This window comes from Balaenoptera physalus (assembly GCF_965194825.1).
Source record: "Balaenoptera physalus genome assembly, chromosome: 9".
Taxonomy (NCBI): Eukaryota; Metazoa; Chordata; class Mammalia; order Artiodactyla; family Balaenopteridae; genus Balaenoptera; species Balaenoptera physalus.
Genome location: NC_138888.1, coordinates 20,780,642 through 20,807,526, shown reverse-complemented (window position 1 = coordinate 20,807,526; position 26,885 = coordinate 20,780,642). Strand labels below are relative to the sequence as shown.

The 26,885-nt window shown below is 38.2% G+C and overlaps 1 protein-coding gene across 13 annotated transcripts in view; it reads left to right on the top strand.

The window, feature by feature from the left end:
• Positions 1–26,885, top strand: part of UTRN (utrophin) — a 496,228-nt gene that overhangs the window by 126,850 nt on the left and 342,493 nt on the right. For 12 of the 13 annotated variants that reach the window (XM_082474349.1, XM_082474342.1, XM_082474354.1 and 9 more), the window contains 9 exons: positions 2,982–3,089; positions 3,370–3,549; positions 5,901–6,070; positions 10,968–11,091; positions 14,961–15,048; positions 19,519–19,760; positions 19,923–20,103; positions 22,391–22,536; positions 23,195–23,407. In XM_082474349.1, coding sequence (XP_082330475.1) covers positions 2,982–3,089; positions 3,370–3,549; positions 5,901–6,070; positions 10,968–11,091; positions 14,961–15,048; positions 19,519–19,760; positions 19,923–20,103; positions 22,391–22,536; positions 23,195–23,407 — 1,452 coding nt within the window. The remainder of the gene's footprint in view (positions 1–2,981; positions 3,090–3,369; positions 3,550–5,900; positions 6,071–10,967; positions 11,092–14,960; positions 15,049–19,518; positions 19,761–19,922; positions 20,104–22,390; positions 22,537–23,194; positions 23,408–26,885) is intronic. The other variant, XM_082474346.1, reaches the window with a different exon arrangement.

Sequence of the window (26,885 nt, the reverse complement as noted above, 5' to 3'; positions counted from 1 at the left end):
CAGAGTTGTGGTGTAGAAAATAAGCAGATACTCTGTTCCCACATCTCAGTGTCCACTGAGAGTCTTTTAAATGCATTTCATTTCCATCCACAAAAAGCGACTATATTCTTTTCACGGAATAAAAGCGGATGTATGATGTTTTGTGATTTACTAAATATGGTGGCAGAGAGAACATCTTAAAAAGCAGGTTGCAAAATTTGTCCCAGTGAAGTTGTAAGTTACTGCCACCTGCCCCCAAGACCAGAATTGTCCTATTAAGAATCTCATAATGGACCTGATTCTGATTTCTGAAATATTTACATTTCGCTTTACAAAGATTTAAATTTACTTAGTCCCTTTAATTCAGGCCAGTGAGTCATGTAGAATAATTAAAATTTTACTTCATTAATGATTGTGGAAGACATTGATTGCTAGGTAACCATTGTGTTACTCCTCTAAGTAAAATAATTTAAAATTTGGAAAGAATCAAAATTTGGTAATTAAAAATATTTAAAAATAGAGAGTGGCTGGGATTTTGGCCATTTATTAACTTAGGTTTAAAAATGACCTTTGAATGGCCTTCTGTTAGTGATATGGAAGGAGAAATCGTGTTAAAATGTAGAACTGAAGCCAACATTGGTACTTAATTGATAATTTGCTGTTAAAGAGAATGAGACCAATCAGCTGTGTCTGAATTAGAAAATCTTTCAAGGGATTATTGTTCACTCAGTTGCAGAGGCTTTAAGATAGAAATGGGCTCTGAGAATTAGTTCAAAATTTCTGCAGCATAAGCCAAGTGTGGCAAGCAAGGTATTCTGTGATTGACTTTAACCTACCTTTCCAAACTTAACTTTCCCTCTGTCCTTCCATGTACCCAGTGCTTAAATCCTGAATTCCCAGTTTGTAGCCCATTCCTAGACTGTCAAGGCCACGAGAGTAGTGCTGGTTCTTTTTCACTTCTCTTTTCCCAGTGCATGGTGCATCATAGGTTGCTTATGGATTTTGTTGTATTGTTTTCATGTTTTGGGAAGAGCGAACTGGTTTTCTAGCCTCTGTGTTTTTAAGTGTGGCATCTTCCTCGGAATGCCTTTTTACCCATCTCTTTATTTTTAAGTTCTCCCCACCTGTTACCAACCCTTTCGAGTTCTACTCCTACAAGGGCCCTCTTGCCCAGTGATGCTCGAGCCAATAGAATGAAACCTAGTTTGGTTCAGAAGCAAAGGAAAGTTTTATTCTTTTTTTTTTTTTAATTTTATTTATTTTTGGCTGCGTTGGGTCTTCGTTGCTGCATGCAGGCTTTCTCTAGTTGCGGCGAGCGGGGGCTACTCTTTGTTGCGGTGCACGGGCTTCTCATTGCAGCGGCTTCTCTTGTTGCGGAGCACGGGCTCTAGAATGCAGGCTCAGTAGTTGTGGCACACGGGCTTTGCTGCTCCGTGGCATGTGGGGTCTTCCCGGACCAGGGCTCGAACCCGTGTCCCCTGCATTGGCAGGCGGATTCTTAACCACTGAGCCACCAGGGAAGTCCGGAAGTTTTATTCTTTGAGGAAAGAATGGAGAGGAGTGAGATTGCGCTCTAGAGTCCATGCTCTCCCCAACAATCATCAGCGGGGCTGCTTTAGAGGGTTCTTCTTGGCAGGGAGGGGGTGGAGTTCTCGCGGGTCTGGTGCAAGTGTGTTGCTCATGGCTCCAGATTATACAGTGCTGGGTGCGGCCTCTCTGCACATGGCCTGCTGCCGCCATCTTGGACTGAGGTGTCATGCACAGCACTTCTGCACACCGGCTGCCGAGCTGAGATGCTGGGCATGGTGGGTCTCCTCTGGGAACCAGTCCACCTTGTTAGGTGCAAAGACTCTGCACACGGCCCCCTATAGGCAAGTGAAACTAGACTTAGCACAAAAGAGGAGGTTAGAACTTATCACCTAGATTCCACCTTATTTTTCCCGGTACCCCAGTGGGCTTTGCCAGTGACATATCCATCTAGGACCATGAAGTCACCTATAAACTCCTTCCCCCTCCCCACTGTTTCAAAACTGTAAGCAATCTCTTTGTGGTGTCTGCACTTTCTAACTGGTGGCACAGTTATTTTTGTGCGTATCTTATCACTCTTACTACATTGAGGACAGGATCCATATTTGTCTTGTATTTTCTAATCTTTGTCCTTTTTTGGTGGAATATAAAGGCAGAGAATGGTTATTAAATAAACTGGTAAATAAAATAACTAGAGAAAGAGTTGATTCCAAATACATGACCAAGAATTTCCCCCCTCAACTCTATAGAAAAAGGTTTCTGTGGTAAGTACTACATTTTGGGAAAAATTATCCCAATGCAGCCATTTTTGTTGTTTTTACTCCTCCTTCATGTTTATCTCCCTACTTTACTAAATATCTTCTGCCTAAAAGACATGCATCACTGGCCAATGAAGTTTAAAGATCTTTATATTGACATTGGACTATCCTCAAACTTTGTCCTCTAGTCATAATTGCTGTCAAATCTGGAGCATTAGTGTGTTTGTCCTGCAAGATGCATGGAAAAACCATGGGCTTCGGGGTGTGGGTCTTTGATCTGGCTCTGCAGTTAACAAGCCAAGAGATCTTGGACATATAATTTGGCTTCTCTCTCTTTCTTCCCTAAAATGAGGGGCTGAGACAAGAAAATCTCTGACCTTCCCTCTGCATCTAGAGAGTTATAAAGTGATTCTTTTGGAGACTTGGATAGTTGGATTTAGCCTTTTAGACCCACCTACTTCCCTGAGAATTAGGTTTAGTTATCCAGGAGTGGGGCTAATTTCAGGTCGATCTGTTGCAAATCTGAGAAGGGTAATATCTTAAAGAAAGATGCCTTCCTGGGTCATTTATGCCTCAGGCTTAGGTGTTTGAAGTCCTTCTTATCCCAGATGTGGATAAGCCTCTAGTAACATAAAAATTGGAGATTCTGGAACTTGATTGAATTGAATTACCAAATGATTCCCTAAATATATTTCTAACTTTGATTATTATTTGTAGTGCTTGTTGAAAGCATGGTTAACTGAAAAAGAAGAGGCTTTAAATAAAGTCCAGACGAGCAACTTCAAAGACCAAAAGGAACTAAGTGTCAGTGTTCGACGACTGGCTGTAAGTGATGTCATTGTCAGCATCTGTCTTGTAAGCCTATGATATCTTACTGTTTTATATCAACGGTTAATACAGTTTAGTGAATAGACTCATTACCTAACTTTGAAATACTGCCATGTAATGATCTAGAACCAGGAGTCTTATGTTTTAGCTTTAGGGAATTAATTGCAAGGCAGGTGAATTTTACAATAAAATACACATGTTTACATTTCCTGACTGGGGAACAGGAAGATAAAGTCCTGTTAAAAGAGAGTCATCTAATAAGTATCTGAAATACTAGATTTTGAAGGAAGACATGGAAATGAAGCGTCAAGCGTTGGATCAGCTGAGTGAGATTGGCCAGGATGTGGGTCAGTTACTTGATAATCCTAAGGCATCCAAGAAGATAAACAGTGACTCAGAGGAACTGACTCAGAGATGGGATTCCTTGGTTCAGAGACTAGAAGATTCCTCCAACCAGGTACCTTTTGCTTTGGGTAATGTGTTGTGCTATTAAGTGGAAATTTTACGTTCAGGTTTGTTTTAGTTTTTATGAAATAAAAGTAGTAGCTAAACTAAAAAGTTGGTTTCTTATACCTGGTTTACTATAAAATTGAAAAATTGACATGTGAATATCTTTAGTTTTCTAAAGTAAATTTTAGTAGACCTTCAAAAAACTGACTGATATCCAGTCATTCAACCCTTAGTAACTGATAACACTTGGACATGAATCCATTAAATGATCTTGAAATCTTAAATAATCTTATTAATTTAAAGAATATTTTAACAAATTGAACAAAATTAACACTTTGGTTTGTACATGAATGTTCACAGCAGCATTATTCATAATAGCCAAAAAGTGAAACAACTGATATATCCATCAATAGATGGATGGATAAACAAAATGTGGTATATCCATGCAATTATTAGGCAATAATAAAATGAGGTACTGATACATGATACAACATGGATGAACCCTGAAAACACTGTGCTGAGTAAAAGTAGCCAGTCACAAGATTAATGCACTATAATTCTATCTATATGAAGTATCCAGAATAGGCAAATCCAGAGAGACAGGAAGTAGATTAGTGGTTGCCAGGGGCCAAGAGGGAGAGAAGGATGGGGAGTGACTGTTTTGGGCACAAGGTTTTTTTTTTTTTTTTTTTTTGTTCTCTGAAGATAATATAATTTATTTAGATATCAATAAAGGAAGGAGATTTAGGAAATTCAAAAATATATGGAAACTATACAACACACTTATAAAGAACCAAGAAGTAAAAGAAGAAATCAAAAGGACAATTAGAAAATTATTTGAGATTAATAAAAACAAAACCAAAACATACCAAAACTCATGAATGCAGTGAAAGTAGTGTTCAGAATGAAATTGATAGCTTTACATGCCTATGTTAAAAAAGAAGATCTTATGTCAACATCCTAAACTTCTCCATTAAGAACTAGAAAAAAGAGTAAATTAAACCAAGTAGAAGAAAGAGAATAACGAACAGAGTACAAATATCTAACGAAGAGAATAGAAAACAATTGAGAAATTAAATAAAACCAAAATTTGATTCATTGGAAAAATGAACAAAATTGACAAAACTTTAGCCACACCAACTAAGCACAAAAGAGAGGATTCAAATTTCTCAAATCAGAAACATGAGCTGATATCGCTACCAACCTTATTGGAATAAAATCATTGTCATCATCACCATCATCTTTTACATATTCTTCCAGAAAGTAGAGGTGGGGAGGACATTTCCCAAATAATTATAGGAAATATGTATTCTCCTATGCCAAAACAAAGATATCACAAGAAAAGAAAATTATGTATAAATATCTCTTATGAACATAGATGTGAAAATTCCCAAGTAAATACTAAAAATCAAATCCAATAACATATAAAAAGAATAATATGTTGTGACCAAGTGGGAGTTATCCCTAGAAGGGAAGATTGAAATATCAGTCAATGCATTACACCATATCAATAGAATAAAAGACAAAAACATGTGATCATCTAAATAGATATAAAAAAGGCATTTGACAAAATTCAACACCCTTTTATGATAAAAACACACACCAAACTGGAAATAGATGGGAGCTTTCTCAACCTAATAAAGAGCTTCTACATAAAAACCAACGACCAACATTACACTCAGTGATGAAAGACTGAATACTTTTTCCCTCATGTAAGGAACAGGACAAAGATGTCCTTGTACTAGAGTTTCTAGACAGGATGATTAGGCATTAAAAAGAAATAAAACTCATGTGAATTGGAAAAAAATAAAACTATCTCTGTACTCACATGATATAACCTTTTATATAGAAAATCCTAAGGAATCCATACACACACACACACACACACACACACACACACAACTATTAGACTGATAAACATGCAACGAGCTTGCAGGATACAAGATCAGTATATATATTTGAATATATTGCTGTACGTTATTGATAAGTAGTCGTTCCTGAGGTCTGGAGCAGGGGTGTGCAAACTACAGGCCTTGTGGACTAAATCTAATCAGCTCCTTGTATTTGTGAATAAAGTTTTATTGGAACACAGTCATGCCCATTAATTTATCAGTACATATTGTCTATGGCTTTTTTCCTGCCACAATAACAGAGTTGAGTAATTGTGACAGAGACTTTAGGGCTTCCTTTTGAAATGATAAAACTATTCTGGAATTAGAAAGTGGGCATCGTTGCACAACTCTGAATATACTAATAACCATTGGACCGTACATTTCCAAGGGGAGAATTTTATGGCATGTGAATTATATCCCAATAAAGCTGTTATAAAACATTAAAACTGGATGATTTTTATTTCAGGTGACTCAGGCTGTCGCAAAGCTGGGAATGTCCCAGATTCCTCAGAAGGATCTTTTGGAGACGGTTCGCCTAAGAGAACAAGTAACTACAAAAAGGTCTAAGCAAGAGCTGCCTCCTCCTCCTCCCCCAAAGAAGAGACAGATCCCTGTGGATTTGGAAACTAAGAAAAGGTGAGAATAGATAGAGACTATTTTCCAAACCCAATCCCGCACATAATGTATTTTGTACTCAGAACTTATTTTGTACTGATCACTAATCGTACGCAAATTTAGACATAATTATTGTAATGGAAATTCAACTACTGAACCACTCACTACCTCTGAGTCTTCTGAATATTCCACTTTACAGTGCTAAGCATCTAAATCATCTGGATGATTTTATTTATCTTGGGTTCAATTGGGAGAACTGTGTGACAGAACCCTTCTTCCTTTCCCATCAGTTACCTTGGGTAGATATGATTGTCCATGATCCCTCATTTATTCTTTCTTTCTCTATCACAGTTTCTACAATTTTGCTTTAGATCCATCTCCTTATTCTTTGTGACTGTCCTTCCTCTTCTCACCTTTAAAAAAACTTACTTCAGGGAAGTAATTCATTTTCAGTCTCCTTTTCTTCCTTTTCCCCCTTCTTTCTTTTTTCATGTCTTCTTTCTTTGTTAATTCCTTTGTCATATTTATTAACAGATACTTCATGTTTAGCTTTAAAATCCATCTTTGGTAAAATATCTTTTCATTGCTGACTCAAAAGAAACTCAGGATCCTTATAAGAGGAATAACCATGGCTGGCATATAGTGAGCTTTTTACTAGTGTCAGATCCTCTGCAGAGCTCTCCTGTGGGCGAGGTACTGTTCCTCACAGGCACTGGAGCAGGTAGTCTCAGAGCAGCCCTTGAGTAGTGCTATCATTCTTGCCCTTTGACAGTAGAATCCCAGTGCTTGGGTAAATGGGCTGTTATTTTTGCCTGAATAAAAATGATATGATTTCCCCAGTTTAGCTTTTATTAGACAAAGCAGGATTGTAATTTTATCTGATGACTTTCATTTGGATAATAAGGCAGTCCTCCTAAGAGCATCTCCTTGCAGGACCAGTGGACCTCTGAGTTGCAAGCAGCGGCTGTGGAACTTTTACTTCTGGAGCCAAGGTAGCAGATGAGGGAGATGCTTCTGATGTTGATATCACCATAGACCTTTCATTTCCTGAGTGCTTATATTCTGTCAGTGTATCTGGCAGGGTGTCTCTCCAGTGCTGACTATGTGCATTTGGAAGCTGGGAAGGTTGTAAAAGACTAGGGTGCATAAATACGTTCTGGTACCAATTCTGACTTCACAGGTGTAGTCCTACAAGACTGCTTTCTCTTCCTCCTCCCCTGCCCCAGACCAGATGCCAGTTACAAGCCCAGGTTACCTGTGTTTCTTACCGACTGGCTACAGGTTGGAGGTTTCCACGACCTCCCTCCTGGGACTTCAGACGCTAGTCGCAAATCCAGGTTGTTACCTGTATTCTGACCAACTGGTTATAATTCAGAGGTTTCTAACACCACCTCCTCTGGTTCAGTTAATCTGACTAGAGCAGCTTACAAAACTCAGAGAAACATTTTACTTAATAGATTATCTGTTTATTATAAAAGGAATGCCACCCAGGAACAGCCAGACTGAAGAGATGCACAGGGCAAGTCATGGGGAAAGGGTGCGGACCTCCCATGCCCTCTCCAGGTGCCCCATTCTCTCTGAATATCCATGTGTTCACCAACTCGAAGCTCTCTGAACCCCATCCTTTTGGGTTTTTAGGGAGGCTTCATTACATAGTCATGATTGACTAAATCATTGACCTTTGGCGATTGATTCAACCTCCATCCCCTCTCCTCTCCCCTGAGGTCAGGGGGGTGAGACCGAAAGTTCCAACCCTCTAATCACAGGGTTGGGTCTCCTGACAACCAGCCCACCTTTTTAGCTGGGATCCAAAAGTCATCTCACTAACATAACAAATGACACCTTTGTGGCTCTCATCACTGGAAATTCCAAGGGTTTGGGGAACACTGTGCCAGAAATAGGGACAAAGGCCAAATATACATTTCTTACTATACATCACAATATCACAGTGCATAACTATAAAATCTTAAACACGACCATGTTATATAGGGTGAATTCCGCTGCAAGAAACAGCATACTGTACCCGAAGTGACTTAAACGATGAGGTCATTGATAATCTCACATTACAAGAAGTCCGGAGGTGGGGCAGTTTTTTTTTTTTTTTTTTAATTTATTTTTATTTATTTATGGCTGTGTTGGGTCTTCATTTCTGTGCGAGGGCTTTCTCTAGTTGTGGCAAGCGGGGGCCACTCTTCATCGCGGTGCGCGGGCCTCTCACTATCGCGGCCTCTCTTGTTGCGGAGCACAGGCTCCAGACGCGCAGGCTCAGTAATTGTGGCTCACGGGCCCAGTTGCTCCGCGGCATGTGGGATCTTCCCAGACCAGGGCTCGAACCCGCATCCCCTGCATTGGCAGGCGGATTCTCAACCACTGCGCCACCAGGGAAGCCCCAGATGGGGCAGTTTTAATGGGATGGTGTGGGTCAGCATCCTGGCACCTTGTCTCTGCCCTCCTCAGCATGTTGGCTTTTCCCTTGTCTTCTCGTGGTCCCAAGATGCTGCTGTAGCACTGGGCATGACATCCTTGTATAACCTGCTTTATAGGCAGGTAGAGCAGTTTTTCCTTATTTGTTTAGTTTAAAAATTTTTAATCAGGGAGAAAAACCTTTCCTGGAAGATATCAGCTAACTCCCGCACCCTGGTCTCACTGGCCCGGACTCGGTCACTTGCCCACACCCTGGGTTCCTGGGAGGTTGAAACTGTCCTGCCTTTTCAGTCTCTATAGTTGTGTTCTGGGGTACTCGGGCAGCAAGGGAGAAGTGTGGGGAGGGAGGTGTCTGTTGGGTGGGCACCTAGTTGTGAATTCCACAGTCTTTTATCCATGATTTGATTGATGCAGAAATGCCTTCAGTTCATTTCCTGGACAAATGGAGGCTTGAGTACATCCAGTTCATTATAATAGACGGCAGTGAAGTTTCCTTATTAGAAATTTTGCCCAAAGTTTGCCCCTCTAAGTCTATTCATGTGTGCTAGTTTTGCCTCTTGGAGTGATATAGAGCTACATCATCTCTCTTCAATATGGTACCTCTTCAGAATTTAAGGATAGGTTTCATATTCTAATTACATTGTCCTAAAGTCTAAGTATTCTTAAGCATCCTAATGTGACATGGTTTCCAGATCCTTTAATGTTTTTAGTCTTATTAGCTTGTCTTATTATTACACTATTAGCTTGTCTTACACTATTAGCTTGTCTTAAAATGGGCTGTCCGAGCAGATGTGAACCTTGAATAACTGCTTAGCACAGCTTGTAATACATGCTTCAGAAAGGATGGTTTATTTCCCCTTCTCTTCTCCTGGTGCTGCTAGTGGCTGTTTTTTGTTTTGTTTTGTTTTTTGTTTTCAGTCACCATAGGGACAGTCATTTCCTATAATCTAGATACATTTCTGTTAACATGACCTGAGATCGCTGGGCCTCTAAGGCGTTCACATTGCTCTTGCTACATTGAGGGCAGAGATGGAGTGAGTCTCCAAGGTCATTTAAAACATATGATCTTTGGTTTGTGCTCCTCTTCTCTGAAAGATTAAATAGAAATCTGCTCTTAAGACGACAGGAGGCGTGTACCCTTGTTTGAGTGATACTGTGACCCCTGGTTATGTACCTAGAGTGTCACAAAATCCCATTCAAAGTACAAGAAAAATTTATCTTGATGCAAAGACAAATATTCATAATTCACTGGAAACACTTTGAGCCAAGTTTCCCAAAAGAATCAGCAAGGACAACCTGTGCTTACCTGAAAGTCTCTGAAAATACCCAGATGTTGCTTTGAGAAGCCCTGGGCCAAAGCCCTGGACAAGAGCACAGACTCTTCAGCTTGAATCCCAGCTCTACCTTTTGTTAGCTTTGCTGCCTGGAGTAGTTATTTAAAACCTCTTCGAGCTCAATTCCTGCATCATTAGAAAGGATAATAATAGTGCATACTCACAGGGTTGTCGTGAGGATTCCTTGACTTAATAATGCATATAAACCATTTAGAGACGGGCCTGGCATATGGCCAGCAACCAGTGACTGTTTCTCCTCTTGTTCCTCCTCACTGTGGTTTTGACTGACTTTCTCAACACCTCTCAAGTCTGTCCCCCTTTCTCCTTCTCCACTGTCATTTGGTTCGGCTTCCGATACTACCACAGCCTGTTCTCTGGACTTGCCTGTCTTTATTCTTTCTCCTCAGTGAACACAAAAGGATAAATATAATCATGTCCGTCCCACGCTTTAAACCCCTCACTGGCTCTCAGCTGTCTTTTGGGTAAGGTCCAACTCCTTAATCTATCCTGCAGGGCTTTCCAGTTACTGGTCCCTGTGGCTCTCTGCCACATTGTCAATTGTTCCTCCCTGAGTAGTGCTTGCTATTCCAGCCACACCTAACTACTTATAGTGTACAAAGTGTGTTCCTCCCTTTCTTTGTTCTCCCTTTATGCGGAAAACTCCTGGGCATAATGCTGTTGTTCCCCAGGAAGCCATTCCCTCCCCGATTGGGTTAGGAGGCATCCTGTGAATTCCTGGGATTGTGCTGGTTTACCTTCACATTAAGAGCCCAGGCCAGTGCCTGGCATATAGGAGACTCAGTAATTACATGTTGAATTAAAGAAGGCATTAACTTAGGAATGTCTGTACTTGTTCTTTTCTGCTGTGATCTAACCAAATCTGTTTTTCATGATCTACAAAGGGTTTACGAAAGTATAAGTGGTTTCTTATAATGTTTAAAATTTTTATTTAATTATTTTCTTTATTTATTGACATTACGATTTTGTTCCTGTTTTTCATACTTTTAATTGTAAATGTATGATCTTATTTTGTATGTTACTGTATTTCTGGGTTGGCTTTATTTTTGAGGAGTGCTTAAAAACACACGCCTTTTTCTTGAGCCAAGTGAAACAATAGAAGAAAATGACTGACATTTGGTAACACCTGAATCTCAAATCAGGTTTGATGCCGTAAGTGCTGAGCTGTTGAACTGGATCTTGAAATCAAAGACTGCCATTCAGGCCACAGAGATAAAAGAGTATAAGAAGATGCAAGAAACATCAGAAATGAAAAAGAAGTTGAAGGTAAAACATAAAACAAAAATATCACAGTGAATAAAATATTTCATCAGGATGGATTTGCTGTTGGCATAAAGATGTGATGGGATCCAAAATCTTCCAAAATGTAGCCGTAAGATACCTTTTAGAACGCTGTAGTACATTTTGAATCTATTCAAGCTGGCTGGCATTGGATCCCTGGGTGGAGGAGGAGTTTTTTTTCCTCCTTCCTTAACCGGTTAATTGAGATGTGCAGGAAGGGACACTTGCTAAGGTGATCCAGTTGTCCTTACTAATTTTTAGCTTCATTAGATCTATCGTAATCTGGTATCTAATAGTACATGTGTGTATGCTGAAAATGTTTTGCCTTCCGAATGCAAGAAACTATTTCAAATCTCAAGATTTCTTCTATATACATTCTTTTTAGAGGAGAGACATATTTAAAACAAATAAACACTATAAAATGTATGGGATTGTAGCTCTGCTACTTTGTACTGCACGTGTGTTACTGTAAATTGCAACAGGAGATTGCAGTGATTTATGTCTTTGGGGTTCATTAAGTCTCTGTACATCCTTGCATGAATTATTTAGGCACCTAGAGCAAGTCTGTATCACCATCTACATCAGCAATGGCGTTTATAAAGAGTTTGGTGAATGTTTAAAAAACAAGATGTATGTGTAGATGATGTGAGTTAGAAAGTGGTAGGTACCGATGGAATTGAGAGGAGGCCAGGCTTGCAGCTGTCTCTATACACTGGTGAAGTCCAGAAGGCAAAGTGACACTGAAGGAGGGGCTTGGAGCTGGTCAGAAGGGCACACCAGGGAGGCAGTGCCCCTGAGCAGAGGCTCGGAGGGGGGCAAGCGTGTTGTGATGCTTGGAACAGATAATTCGTTTTGTTTTGTGCTAGGCGTATGTGTAAAAGTAGTAGAGAGTTAAGGCTGGAGAGGTGGTTTAGGATCAGACCCTGGCCGACTTTGAATGTTTGGATGAGAAGTTGAGACTGATTTTTGCCTTATCATTCCACTGTAACTGTTCTTATTTAGAGGTCACCATTGACGATGGCTTTCAAAATCCAAAGGATAGATTTCTGTTCTCATCAGACTTCCTTTCTTTGCAGCATTTGCCACTGTTTACCTTCCCTTTTTACATGTCATTTAAAAAGGATTTCTTTAAACTTAAAATGCTAGCAACTAGAACTCAATAATATAGGAAAAGGCAATCTTTTACTTATAACCAAACAGTATGTTTTTTATAGGAATCCACAAATAGTCTAAAATTAGAAAATCTATTAATATACAGCATTAGTAGATTTAAATTCAAATCAAATAAATTTTAAAAGATAATCATCTCAATAGTAGTACATCTTCTTAACATAGCTTTAAGATGTCCAGTTCAAACCATCAGCCAACATTTTACTTAACAGTGAACTATTAAAATAATTCTCATTAAAATACACATTTATGAAATTACTGTTATTATTTAATGTCATTGTTACTAATAATATCATCTCACTCTTGATGAGTTCTAAGATATAAATTTGATTATACAGCTCCAGCGCTTGCAATTAATTAATGACTTGCCATTGCTGTGGGGATAAAATGTAAAGGCCACAGTGCCCTTACAAGGCACTTCCAGACAGCTCTCTTCCCTACCTCCAAGCAGAAACTCAGCACCTCTCGCTCACTCGTCAGAGCTCCAGCCCTCCTGACTCCTACGCTTTTCTCAATATCCTGCCTTCCCCATGTGTTACTTTCCGGGCTCCGAATGGCCCTTTATTAAGCCTTTGCTGTGTGGCTGAAATGCCTCCTACTTCAGAAAGCCTCCTTTAGCCTCATGAGGCAGATTCCGTATTGCTTCGACCATACCTCTGTGAAAGCCCTTATTGCATTTGTGTCATTATTTGTTTATATGCCTGCTGCCACTGCTTAGGAAGTGTGGATGATTTTCCCTTGAAACCTGTATTTTCAGCACTCTATGAAGTTCTTGGCTTATGGAAGGAGACCGTGTTGACTGTGGAGAGGGGGAATGTGGAAGCACCGTCATCAGAGCCCTCTGCACAGGGGGTCAAGAGAGCCAGGCATGGGGGCTGTGCTCCATCATTCCATATGCTTCTGGAAGGCCAGCAGATGATATCAATGATCGTTCAACAACCCAATTCTCAAAGGCAGTAAAGTGGCAGAGAATTTGGAAGCTACAGTGATCTTTATGGAACAAGTCCCACAAAACACTGAGAAGTTAAATGCCATCCTGTGATCTAGGAACAATTTTACTTCCAGAAATTGTTACTCTAATATTTGAAGGGATAAAAGTAACAATTGTGTATGTTTATGTAAGGCATGATTGGCAGTTCCTGTGTTTTTCCTTTATTTATAAGTTCGTTTATTTTGTTGTTTCAGACAAGAAGTAGTAGATGCCAAAGATCTGAGAAAAATGTAAAATAAAATTTAACCATTGCTTTAATCGCTAATTTTTCTTGCAAATTTGGGAAATATCAACTTAATTTTATTTTAGTGAAAGAATAACTTGTTCCCACTGATGCAATACCTGGGTGGAGAATCCCTAGTCTAATCTACCACCACCATAAAAAAGTAGCAAAAAATCAGTTTGTATAAAGCAGGTAATAATTTTTCTCCAGTTTGACGGTGACTTTTTACATTGATAGTTTAACAAAAATAAGTGGTGTTTCGTAGAATCTCTTGTTCTTTCTTGATCTTTGACTATAAAAATGGTTGTTTGACTTGGTCACATTAAGGTTTGTGTGGATCAAAATAGGAGAGTTAAATTTATTTGATAGTGCTTACATTCATAGACCCTAGAAGTGGGATTCTTCTCTAGGTTGTCTGGTTGAAGTAATATGGGTTGCTTGGATGCTTTGATTGTGCTATTTTGGACACTATTTGAGTGGTTAGGTAATTATCAAATGGAGAAATTTCAAATACTGACCGTGTATACAACACGTGTGTGTGTATGTGTGTGTCCATGGTTTTGCTCAGCCCTTCTAACTAATTCTGGAAGATTTTGTCTTCCCCTGTCTCTGAGATATAGGGACATTGAGAATATAAAATCATAGAGACATAAATATTAAAATTAAGAGCCACTCTTTGAATATAAAGGATAAAATACTTTGGTTTGGGTCCTAAAGCATATTGTTATTGTTAAAAAATTATGTATGAATTATGCTGGTAATTGAAGTTTGTGTTAGACCCTACACTTAGTGTAACACCAACAAATGATATTGGGCTTAAATTATTTCTGTCTTTCGTATTACTTTATTTTTGTTCGGTGATCTCTGTCTTCATAGTGCATTCAGTTCATTTCAGTCAAACTGTTATTTTTATGGTGTGGCGTATACTGAGGCCATCTATGTGAATAAATATTCTGGATCTAAAATACTTTTAATTACCTCCTCGTGATAGGAACTCATGTAGGTAGTGTACAATTTTTTCTTCTTATAAAAGAAACCAGGGACTTCCCTGGCGGTCTAGTGGTTAGGACTTCGCCTTCCAATGCAGGGGGTGCGTGTTTGATCCCTGGTCGGGGAGCTAAGATCCCACATGCCTCGCGGCCAAAAAACCAAAACATAAAGCAGGGGCAGTATTGTAACAAATTCAGCAAAGACTTTTAAAGATTTTTTTTTTTGATGTAGACCATTTTTAAGGAAACCAAAGTTTTATATTGTTTGTTTGAATTTACCTTTTGAAATTTAATCATCTCTAGTGTTCTGGAGGGCAGCCTGAAATGGCATAGTTTTATCTTGGTATTTTCTTAGGTAAACTTCGACTGTAACACCTAAAGAGAATGTGGGAGGGACATTACATACAAAAACTTCAGTAAGCGTTAATACTGTATTGAGAAGAAAGTCTGCACTTTTCTTATATTGGGACTTTATTTTCAGGGATTAGAAAAGGAACAGATGGAAAGAAGTTCCAGACTAGATGAATTAAACCAAACCGGACAAATCCTTTTGGAGCAAATGGGAAAAGGTGAGAACCTTGATTTTTTTTTTTTTTTTTTTTAATCAGTACTTTGCCAGACATATAGGAGTCAATTCTTAAAGCTACATCATCCAGGTGCCCCATTACTCTGTTACAGTAGTTGACGATCTTTAGGAACAAAATAAGCTAAACCAAGAAAACCAGGTTTGGTATAGCAGTCGTGAAAGTCAAATGAAAACAGATAATTTTATTTTTTATGAACATTTCTGTGCTACAAGAGAAGTCACGAAACTTAATTCACATGCATTAGGTAGAAAGGTGCTACCAGACTTCACCGTGCTGGAATTTTTTGATGAAACTAGTTTGAGAAAACCAGTGATGTAATTATTCATACATCTGTTTTACTGAAGAATTTGATGTGCTTTTCTCACTGAACTGAATCATATATCTGCATCCTTACATAAGCAGACTCTGGGCAAATTACACTCTGTAAAGAAACTTCTACATTAATTATCCATGGCCTAGGATTTATTTCAAATGTATTGAAGAGGAGGAAAGGCCGGGAGAATCACCCAGTTGTGCTTTCATTTCGGTTCAACATTTGTGGTTTTAAAGCAGCAGTAGGATTAACAGCACTAACCACAGGGAGAGAAGTAAAATACAGTACTGTAAATTTAGAAAAATGGATAAAGTGGAATGACAGTGGGAAATGTTAAAAACCACTTTTACTCTCACTAACAAAAGGCAGACACTCCCCAAAAATGAGAAAATTAAACCGAACATACGGACCCTATTCAGACGAGTGTCCCAATTTCTAAGCTTCCCACCCCATCCTAAAAATTTTTAATAACAGATTTTTAAAAATAAATGAATCTCTGCACTCCAATTCTGCCACACTCACTAAAAGCTGACACAGACATGAATTTAATTCAGTTCATAGACTCATGAAATTACCCCCCACACACCCAGATAAAGTCTGGTTTCCAAGCTACAGTGTCGATGTAGAAGTGAAGAATCTATGATTGTAACTAACATAAATTTAACACACAATTTATTGTAATTATTGAAGTATCTCAAGGGAAATTATATTCTCGCTCTGTCTCTAGGCCCCTTCAAGTAAATACTTGAAAAAGTAATCTCCAAGTGGGGTGTTCACACCCAGTAATAAGACACCTAGCTAGGGTGGAGTTTGAATGAAAATACTATTCTGTTTGGAAGGAAAGAAGGAGGAAGGGAAGAAAGGGTGGGAGGGAGAGAGGGAGGAAGGAAGGAAGTAATTAAGCTGTACAAATAATCTATGACAGTGGTACATTTCCATAATTTCTAAATAAATGAACATATGCTGGGCACATACATACTTTTGTGTATGTATCTGTGTGTGACCCTAGTATATATACAAAATAAATCAACATATTTTTCAAAAGGCAGAGGGAAAAATAATCCAAGCTTTTTTTAAAATGTGGTTTTCTGGGGTGGAGGAGGGTGATTGATCCATTAGGGACACCAGGAAACTTTCTGGAGAGGTGGAGGTATTCTATGTACTGATAAGTGTGTGTAGGTTTCTCAGAACAGCACAGTTTCATGTATTTCAATGTAAGTAAATTTTACTTTAAGAAATGTGAAAATAATAATGATTAAATGGGTGAGGAGTGAGTAGGGGTATATAGATAATTCAAGACTGGTAGAATGTCATTAATTACTGAAGCTGGGTAATTGATACAGGAGGTTCATTCTACTGTTCTATTTATTTGTATATATTTCCATCTTCTACAATAAAAAGTCAGAAAATGTAAAGATTAAAAGCTACATTTAAGAAGATTCTCGTCAAACTAATATTCCTAATTCTGCCATGGATGTCTGTGGCTTTTTCAAGGAGAGTTTCAGCAGACCTCCAAAGCAGTTATCATTGTTGGAGTAAGGAATAGGGTTTATAAGAAAAGCCTTTCAAAGCAAGGCGAGAAAAAGAATCATACGTAAAACTGCTTGGCAAAAATATTAATCTTTACATTCCCTTGAGCCACTGGGTCTGTGTGGGGAAAAAAGTTCTTTAATGCAGGTAAAAATTTCAAATATAAACAACACCTTATCAAATTTAACTATTAAAAAATACCCGTCATAAATCAATATAATGCACCAAAAGTGATCAAAATTCAAATAATCTCAATGAATTTACCTTAATGTAACTACATTTCTCCAATGCTGCCAAAGTAAAATTTTCTTTTACCACCTCCCTCCAAAAAGAATTCCCAATATATCAACATATAAGCCCATGGAATTTGATGATGATCCTATGTTTTGTAAACATTTCCCTTGATTTTAATAGTGATAGATTGAAAAGCTGAAGTCAAGTGAGAGTGACAGGAATATGTTATATGTTATCCCTTCTAGAAAATTAATAAAAGGATGGGATATTGATTTTGGCTTTTGATTAGTCATCTAAGAGTTGGATGTTCTGTAGAAATAGAAAAAGCTACAACTTTGGATCTCTGGGAGCAAAACAATTATTTTAAAAGACAATACACAGTTTTCCTTTTTTAAGATGTAAATTGTGCTTTATTTATTACTTGACACTCGTCCAAACTATATCAAGCTTAGAGGAGGGAGATTTAAATTTTGAGAATTGGTTTGAAAGGGTAAAGTGAATGGATAGTGAAATATTGTCAGTGAATTGAAAAAAACTATGGAAGAAGTTTCTTCAGCTTCCCAAGTACGTAAAATGAGTACCTCTTACCTATTTTCTGGATTAGTGGTGATAATTTTCCATCTCAAAATTTTATTTGCCAGCTTAATTTTCTTGTTTATCATAAATTGTCCTGACATGTAAATGAAGTGGCTGATATTATTCCTTTGCCCACTTAAAATAGAAATGACCTGGCAGACGCACAGCCTAGATCTCCATTGCTCAGATTGTCAGAAAAGTGGTAATTTAGGACTTCCCTGGTGGTGCAGTGGTTAAGAATCCACCTGCCAATGCAAGGGACACGGGTTCGAGCCCTGGTCCGGGAAGATCCCACATGCTGCAGAGCAACTAAGCCCGGGCGCCGCGACTACTGAGCCTGCGCTCTAGAGCCCATGCACCACAACTACTGAGCCTGCGTGCCACAACTACTGAAGCCCACGCGCCTAGAGCCCGTGCTGTGCAACAAGAGAAGCCACCGCAATGAGAAGCCTGCGCACTGCAACGAAGAGTAGCCCCCGCTCGCCACAACTAGAGGAAGCCTATGCGCAGCAACAAAGACCCAACACAGCCAAAAATAAATAAATTAATAAATTAATAAATTAAAAAAAAAAGAAAAGTGGTAATTTAGTTAGTTTATGACCTCCATTAACAGGGATAATTGAACTTGGACTGTGGTGTGAATGTTTTGTCTAGGTGTAATATTCTATTCCTTGTGTGATGGTGGACAGTTTACTTCAGCAATTGACATGGGTGATATATCCAGATTATGTAATGTCACGTTTGCATTTCTAATTTTCAGTGGATACGGTGTGTTACAGAAATTTTCAGAATTGCATCATCTGTGGATCCTAAGTGACCTTTTGTTTTACATCCCTGGTTTTTCCCTTTAGGGCTCTCGTTACCCTGGATTTTGATTATAAAGTTTTATTGCTCCTGCTCAAATAATAAAGATGTTAAACCCATTCTTTCAACATGCATGCTTTCCTCAGGACATAAAGATTCCTTTGTAGATTTCCCATACCTTTTCATAGTAATTTTCAGTGATTCAATGGTATTTTATATTAAGAGAAGGACAATGATAAAACCTATTATTATATGTAACTTATTTCTGTGAACATTCTCTGGCTCTCAAAAATATGAGACAAAATTATGAGATGTCAGTAATAAACATAATGGCATTTTTTTTCCTGATGTGTTTCTAAAGTAGATAATCTTAGCACTGCATTGATATTTTGGCATTTACTGGTCTGTGTGTAGCATTCCCAGTAGGCTTGCTGATGCTTCTTGGGCCTGGCTACTGGTGCAGTATTCCTGCGCTCACCAGATTGCTCCCAGCACTGGGAGTTCCAGCCCTTCGTTTTGCAATTCCTGTGACCTGTGGTTTGATCACAAGTCTCAAGCTGCCTCCTCCTTTTTCTAGCCAGCTGTTTTTCTTGATGACAGAGGGTCTACCTTCTGATGTCAGAGCCCCAGACAAGTCCAGACAGTTCATTTTATTTCTCGTGCTCAGACTAGAAACTAGTAGAACAGTAGGTTGCCAAGGATGGAGACACATGTTCTGTAGAAAAGGCAGTGGCTGACACTCCTCTTATGTGCCTTTTGTGTTGGCCATCCCCCTCCTGAACTTCTATTTTAAGCTCCTCCTCTCCTGTTTTTATCAAGGAATTAAACTTAGTTATTTTTAAGTGCATCATTACAATGTTGTTGTGTTAAAAGGGAGTGATCATTATGTATGACATTGCCTCACTATTTTGAATAGGTTAGAATGTTTATAACAAATCCAAAACAAATTTTGTAATAATTTATAAAGTGTCTGCTTATTTTTCATGTCTGCGTAGAAGGTCTTCCTACTGAAGAAATAAAAAATGTTCTGGAGAAGGTATTATCAGAATGGAAGAATATATCCCAGCATTTGGAAGATCTAGCAAGAAAGATTCAACTACAGGAAGATATAAATGCTTATTTTAAGCACCTTGATGAGCTTGAAAAGACCGTAAAGACAAAAGAGGAGTGGGTAAAACACACGCCCTTTTCAGAATCTCCCCAGCAGTCCTTGCCAAGCTTGAAGGATTCCTGTCAGGTAAAGACACAACCATCCAGAACATGAAAGAATTCTGTGTCCAGTCCTGTATTTCAGAAGATGTTCCTTGTATCATGAACTTTAGGTTAATTCTGCTCTGATTAACTTTCTGTGAGGATGTTCATCTTCAGAGAATCATGTGGTCATATTTTCTCTTCATAGCAAGAATTAACAGACCTCCGTAGCCACCACCCCAGAATTGAAATGCTGCGTGCAAGCTGCTCAGCCCTGAAGTCTCAGCCTTCTGCCCCAGATTTTGTCCAGCGGGATTTTGAGAGCTTTGTGGGCCGTTACCAAGCTGTGCAACAGGATTTAGAGGAGCGTCACCAACAGCTCGAGAACGGTAAACCCATTCTCTTGCGTTTTCTTATTAGACAAGCCCACCATCTCCTTTCTCAGTTTGCCTTAACTTAAAAATTACTCCCAATATTTAGACCTTTAGTACACTTGCTTGTTTTGCACCAGCCTCACTCTGTTTTCCTCTGTGCCTGGTACTGTTCCAGTTCTTAAAGTATACTCAGGCTATTTCCTGGATTCACCCTTGTTTGTGAAAATGCAGACAGCTTTCATGTGCTATTAAAATTGGGTTAATAGGACATGATGATTTTTAAAGAGTTGTTTTAGGCATGTTGTTTCTCCTTTTCACTGAAGGAGGCCAGCTGATAATCATTACTAGCAGGCCTAAAAAGAATGATCACTTGCTTCTGTTTGCTCAGAATGGTTGCAGTTTTAGCAATGCCATCTCCTCTTTTCAAAGAAATCGTCTTCCTCTTTCAAAGTCTGAAAAATTTTCAAGAGTTTTTACTTCTGAAGTAAGCCTGGTTTGGGAAAGTTAACTGTTAAAGGTTTTGAAAGCTCATCCCTCATATATTATATTTTTTTCTCCTTGGCTTTTAAGTCAGGAATTGTGTTGCATTATGTAACGTTATGGGGAGTGCATGCTAAACAGCTACACACTTAACCATACCCTTCCTTGCAGCAATCGTAGATTATATAATGACTTGTAAGACTCTGTATGTGCATGGTAAGCAAATGTATCATGTTTCCTTTCTTCTGGAAAGGCATTTGGCCACCATACTCTTTGTTTATTGAATTCAGTTAACTTAGACTGTGAAGCGTTTGAGAGTACCTCCTTTTCAATTTGCTGTTACAAAATATGCTTTCATTTTTGACAAAGCAGTTTATTTTATTTTATTTATTTATTTTTTAAAGTTTAATTTTTATTTATTTATTTATCTATTTTTATGGCTGTGTTGGGTCTTCGTTTCTGTGCGAGGGCTTTCTCTAGTTGTGGCAAGCGGGGGCCACTCTTCATTGCGGTGCGCGGGCCTCTCACTATCGCGGCCTCTCTTGTTTCGGAGCACAGGCTCCAGACGCGCAGGCTCAGTAGCTCTGGCTCACGGGCCTAGTTGCTCCGCGGCATGTGGGATCTTCCCAGACCAGGACTCGAACCCGTGTCCCCTGCATTGGCAGGCAGATTCTCAACCACTGCGCCACCAGGGAAGCCCCGACAAAGCAGTTTAAATGTTCAGTTTCTTAACTTTAAAACAATTGGTAAATTTATTTTTTTGTTGTTGTTTTTAATTGTAAAATATACCTAACATAAAATTTACCATTTTAACCATTTTAAAGTGTAGAGTTCAGTAGTGGAAAACATATTCATATTGTTGTGCAACCCATCCCCAGAACTTTTTCGTCTTGTAAAACCGAAACTCTGTACCCGTTAAACAGCAGCTCTTCATTCCGTCCTCCCTCCGGCCCCTGGCAACCAGCATTCTACTTTCTGTTTCTATGAGTTTGACTAGTGTATATACGTCACCTAAGTGGGGTCATACATTTTTTGTTTTGGTGACTGGCTTATATTCACTTATCCTCAAAGTTCTTTTGTGTGGGTTGCACGTGTTGGAATTTCCTTCCTTTTTAAGGCTGAGTAGTATTCCATTGTATGTATACACCATATTTTGTTTATCCATTCATTTGTAGATGGGCGTTTGGGTTGTCTCCACCCTTTGGCTGTTGTGACTTTTGCTGCTGCTTGGTTTCACCTCTTTGTGCGTCAAATGAACTGGCTTCCTCTCCACACAAGTGTTGCTTGTCTGTAAATTTGACATCAGTGGCTGAAGTAGACATCACTCCAGCTGCCTTGTGCAGCCGTTATTTCTCAGGGTACCTGTGCGGCCTGGCTGTGGTGTTCAGTGTAACGTCCACCCCTCTGTGGATGGCAGTTTGTCTACACGCCTGAACTTAGAGGAAGACTGGTTGAGGGGATCTTTGTCTCCTTTTATTCTTTGTGTAGCTACTGGGGAAAAGGAGATTAAAAGAGACAAAAGGAACATTGTAGTACCATCTTCAGAGAGTCATTTCATCATGATGAAATGGAGAAAAATGATGGTGGGTTACTTAATATTTCAAACATCAACATCCGCAGGAATGAAGTCACTGTATGACTCTCAGAAATGCCAATGGAGTGATTTATTGTGTCTCTAACAGAGACGCTTTTTAATCTTAATTACAGAGTTTAACTTCTTATGTATTAGAATTCACTTATTAAATAGGAAGATTAACAGTACGTATAACAGTATTAGTTTCCTGCCATTATTTTCTCAAAGTAAGTATTTTTCAATAAACAGAACTGAAGAGCCGACCTGGACGTACGTATTTGGAAACACTGAAAACGCTGACAGATCTGCTAAATGATTCCGAAAATAAGGCCCAGATGTCTTTGAATGTCTTGAATGATCTTGCAAAGGTGGAGAAGGCCTTGCAGGAAGAAAAGGTAATATATATTATAGGTCCTAAGACCTATAGACCTAAGAAGTTTAGGCTCATTTCTAATATATCACATATTTTGAAATATTTTTTCAGCTATTTAAAAAATATATTAGTTTTGGTCAAAATTAGTCAAACATTTCTTATATTTCTTGTAATTTGAAGGTTAATCACTATAATGTAGGACCGCAGCTAAAAGATAGTTATTAAATATTTTTAATAGAATAAAAGCATCTTTTCTCCTTCTATTGTGAGTAGCTTAAAATTCTCAACCATATAAAGTATCTTTAATGAAATGAAGACAATCGATTGTGTTGTTTTTTTACTGTATTGAATGAAAATGCTTCCCTGGTCATTTAAGATATGTGCCTCTGCACTATTTCATCAGATGCAACAGATCCACCATGGAGCCCAGCACACTGGGCCCTCACTGGGCCTGTTGTTCCGCTGGTTTTTAGTGCAGAGGATACATTGTGTCTAAACGACACACAACTCATGTAGCTGTGACTTTTTTGATTACACTTATTCTTTTTCATGAGTTTTTCACAATTCTTTTCTGATCAAATTCTTTTTAAAAAGTGACTTTGACTGTTTATAGCCAGTATTACTACATCTGCACAGACAAATTATTGTGTGTATTTTTAATCTTGAAAACTGTTTTCCAGGCCCTTGATGAAATCCTAGAGAATCAAAAACCTATACTGCATAAACTTGCAGAAGAAACAAAGGCTTTGGAGAAAAATGTTTCTCCAGATGTAGAAAAACTGTATAAGCAAGAATTTGATGATGTTCAAGGAAAGTGGAACAGACTAAAGGTCAAGGTTTCCAAAGATCTGCATTTGCTTGAAGAAATTACCCCCAAACTCAGAACTTTTGAGGTAAATCTAAAGGCCATTAGGAGTTTAAGTTTATTACAGAGTAAAATAGTAATTATCAGTAACTAACTATTATTTGAGTATTTTGCATTCTTTCTGGCCCCATGCTTATTATGTACTTAAGTTGGCATGTATAAATCCCAACCAAAGACATACTTTTAATGTGCTGGGGAACACATTTATCTCCTTTGGCCTTGCAAAAAGGTTTCTTGGTAGAGGTCAACTGGATGGAGAATTCCAGAGGAAAGGATAAATGTGAGGACGTAGGAGAAAGTGGTCAAAGTCCATGTCAGACGGGACAGTCAGAATTTTAACATTTCACCTCTGAGGAAGATGGAGAAGTGAAGTAGTGAAGTTTCCAAATCACCTGGTTTTCTAATAGAAAAGGTCTGGATGAAGAATGAACCAATTGCACCCTCTTCCCTACCGCCCCCCCAGTGCCTCTTTACCTTGGTCTTTTGTGGTTTTTTTCCTCCACTGATGTATCCCAGGGTATACTTCTCGTACAGTGCCTGGCACAGAGAAGGCACTCAATAATATTTTCCAGTGAATAAAATGAGATTAGTAATAGATTTAGATTTGGGGATATATATATGTGTGTGTGTGTGTGTGTGTGTGTGTGTGTGTGTATATATATATTATATACTTGGATTTGAAGATTTTACATATATATATATATATATATTTGGATTTAGATCCCAAGAGAATATATATGAGATTAAATTTATGAATATATATGAGACAAAATTTATGAAAATGATGTTTTAAAAATCAAAATCAGAGAACATGTGGTAGAAGCTGGTGGACTATACAGATCAGTGTGAAGAGATCCAGAAAGACCAGCAAGTGTGGTGATCACTGAACTTTGAGGGAAGCTCTTTCACACAGGAGTCAATGGACAGTTCCAATTCATGACCGGGAGAATAAAGATGGCAAGGGCTCTGTGTGTGTGTGGTGGTAGTGGAAGGAAGTGGTTTTCTCTAAGTTTAAGCTGCAGTTTTACAGTGAGATCTCATTAGAACAAACCATTAATTTTGAAGAGGAGGGGTTTTTTTGTGGTTCAGTATTTTTGGCTCATTTAATTTTGTGAGTGGATCCACTTCCCCTTGTCTGTCTTCAGTTGTAATTCTTTCCAACTTAAAAAACCCAAATTACCCTTATTCATAATTTAAAATTTTTGGTTATGATCCAAGCATTGGATTGTCAGTGGTTCTCAACCAGGGGTCATTTTCCTCCCAGAAGGACATTTATTAATGTTTGGAGACATTTTTGGTTGTCACACCTGTGGGGAAGGGAGGGTGCTATTGGCACCTTAGTGGATAGAGGCCAAGGTTACAGCGAATGCACAGGACAACCGCTGGAGGAATTTTCTGGCCCAAATGTCAGTAGTGCCAAGGTTGAGCAATGCTGGATTAAGTATTTCCCACACAGCTCATGTAGCTGTGACTTTTTGGATTATACTTATTCTTTTTTCATGAGTTTTTCACAGTTCTTTTTTGATCAATTTCAAAAGATCATTGCTTTGTTTTCATATTTAAATCTGAGATGTAGTTCAGGAAATTTACAGGTGAAGATTAATCTAATGGTTAATCTCCTTTGACTCTTAAAAGTGTATTTATTTTAGGGTTAGCTAAATGCATGCCAATATTTTAATATGGAATTTAAAGAGAATAAACATTCCTCCAAAACACAAAATAGAGTTCTGTGGTGATAGTAATCCAGATGTGGGCTTTACTGGGTTGTTACTAATGTAGCAAATCCAGGCACTTAAAGTGGCCAGTTGGAGCATATGCCATATTTATTTCCATTAAAAATATCTCACTTTAAGCACCTGTGTCTGGATATTTAGGTTTTTTTTTTTGTTTTTTGTTTTTTTTGTTTTGGTTGCTTTTATTACAGTAACAGATTTGGAATGTAACTTACAAATTTTTAATTTATTTTTTGTTTCCTAACTACAAGATTGTTGGCGATGTCAGTATGCCCTAATTCAACTTCTTTATTGAAATGTTTATTTCTAAAGAACATTTTTGCTCCTTTATTTGCTTTGAAGGAATTGCTTGTTACTTAATTACTCACAATTCACTTAGAAAAACTTTTACTTTTTCCCCTAGAGATAATTGCAGTAAATATTCATTTACAGGTTAAAATTGTTTTTCCTTTTTCAATGACCTGGTATCTATTTTTTTAGGCATTCACGTTCTACTTGTCTTTAAGGCATGAAGTACAGTAGGTTTTTGATTCAATGCCAATTTATGATGATGTTTCTTAGGAACAAAGTGGTTGACTTGTTTATTTTTAAAATGCATTTTAAAATATATAAGAGATACATAAATACTGCTCACTGAAGACATTGAATAATTGAGAAGTATTGAGAGTGAGCATTTAGAGTTCCCTTTCTTCCCCAATACCATTTCCTTTCCTGGAGGCAGCTAACGTTAACAGTGATCCTTGCTGAGGTTAACATGCTCAAAGTCAGGAAGAAAAGTTCCTGAATATTACTAATTCTAATCATTTTTTCCACACTGACAGAACCAGATGATACTGGAACTCCATGAGGGATATGTAAATAGACGGTACACAAATGCATGAGTATGGATTGGAGTATCAATCCCACTACTCAAAATAATAATGCTTTTCATTGACACAGCACATTTAAACTTTGAAAGTATTTTCATAGCTATGCAGTTACTTTTTTCCTACCATCCTACAATACTTGTCAGGTTATCTTGTTATCTGTTTATGTGCAAGTTTTAGTTTTCTGTTATTTGTTGACAAATACTGTTTTCCTTATGTGCCTGCATTTCCTTTATCTACATGGCTGGTTTCTTTTGTACAGGTAGAGGTTGGGCCAGCATTGTTATTCACAGTGTCATGCTCAAATATGTTCTTAAATTCTTCTTTTTTTATCTATTACATGCCAAATTAATAACCTCACTTCCTGTACTTAAGAATTAAAATGTTAATTGGTACTTTTAAAAACTCTCATGGAAAGACCTACCACTCCTTCCAGGAAGCAAAATATTTAAAAATACACAAAAAAGGTAATATTTTCACTGTTGATTTTACTGACATGACTTTCTTATGAGTTATGGGGATTAAATATTATAAAGTCCCAAGACGCCACTTATCACCAGCAATAACATTTTTGAATTCATGGGCTGCAAGGGCATTTCATATTATTTCCTTTCCCTTATTCAGGATCCCCTGCAGGGTGGTATAACCATGAAATTGTGAAACTGTCCTCAAGGCCCGCACAAAACTCTTTCTTATATTGGTATTTACCAATGCTCCCTCCTCTTTGGACCACCTCTTTAGCCCCTTCTTCTGTTTGCAGACTTTCATGTAATCTGTTGCCCTGTTGCCATGTAATCCCATTACCCTTTAAATCTGACTCCTGCTTGCAACCTCTCCTCTCTTGAATTCACTGTCTACACTGATGCCAGTTGTATTTCTGGAAAGGATCTGGTTGTCTTTGCCATAG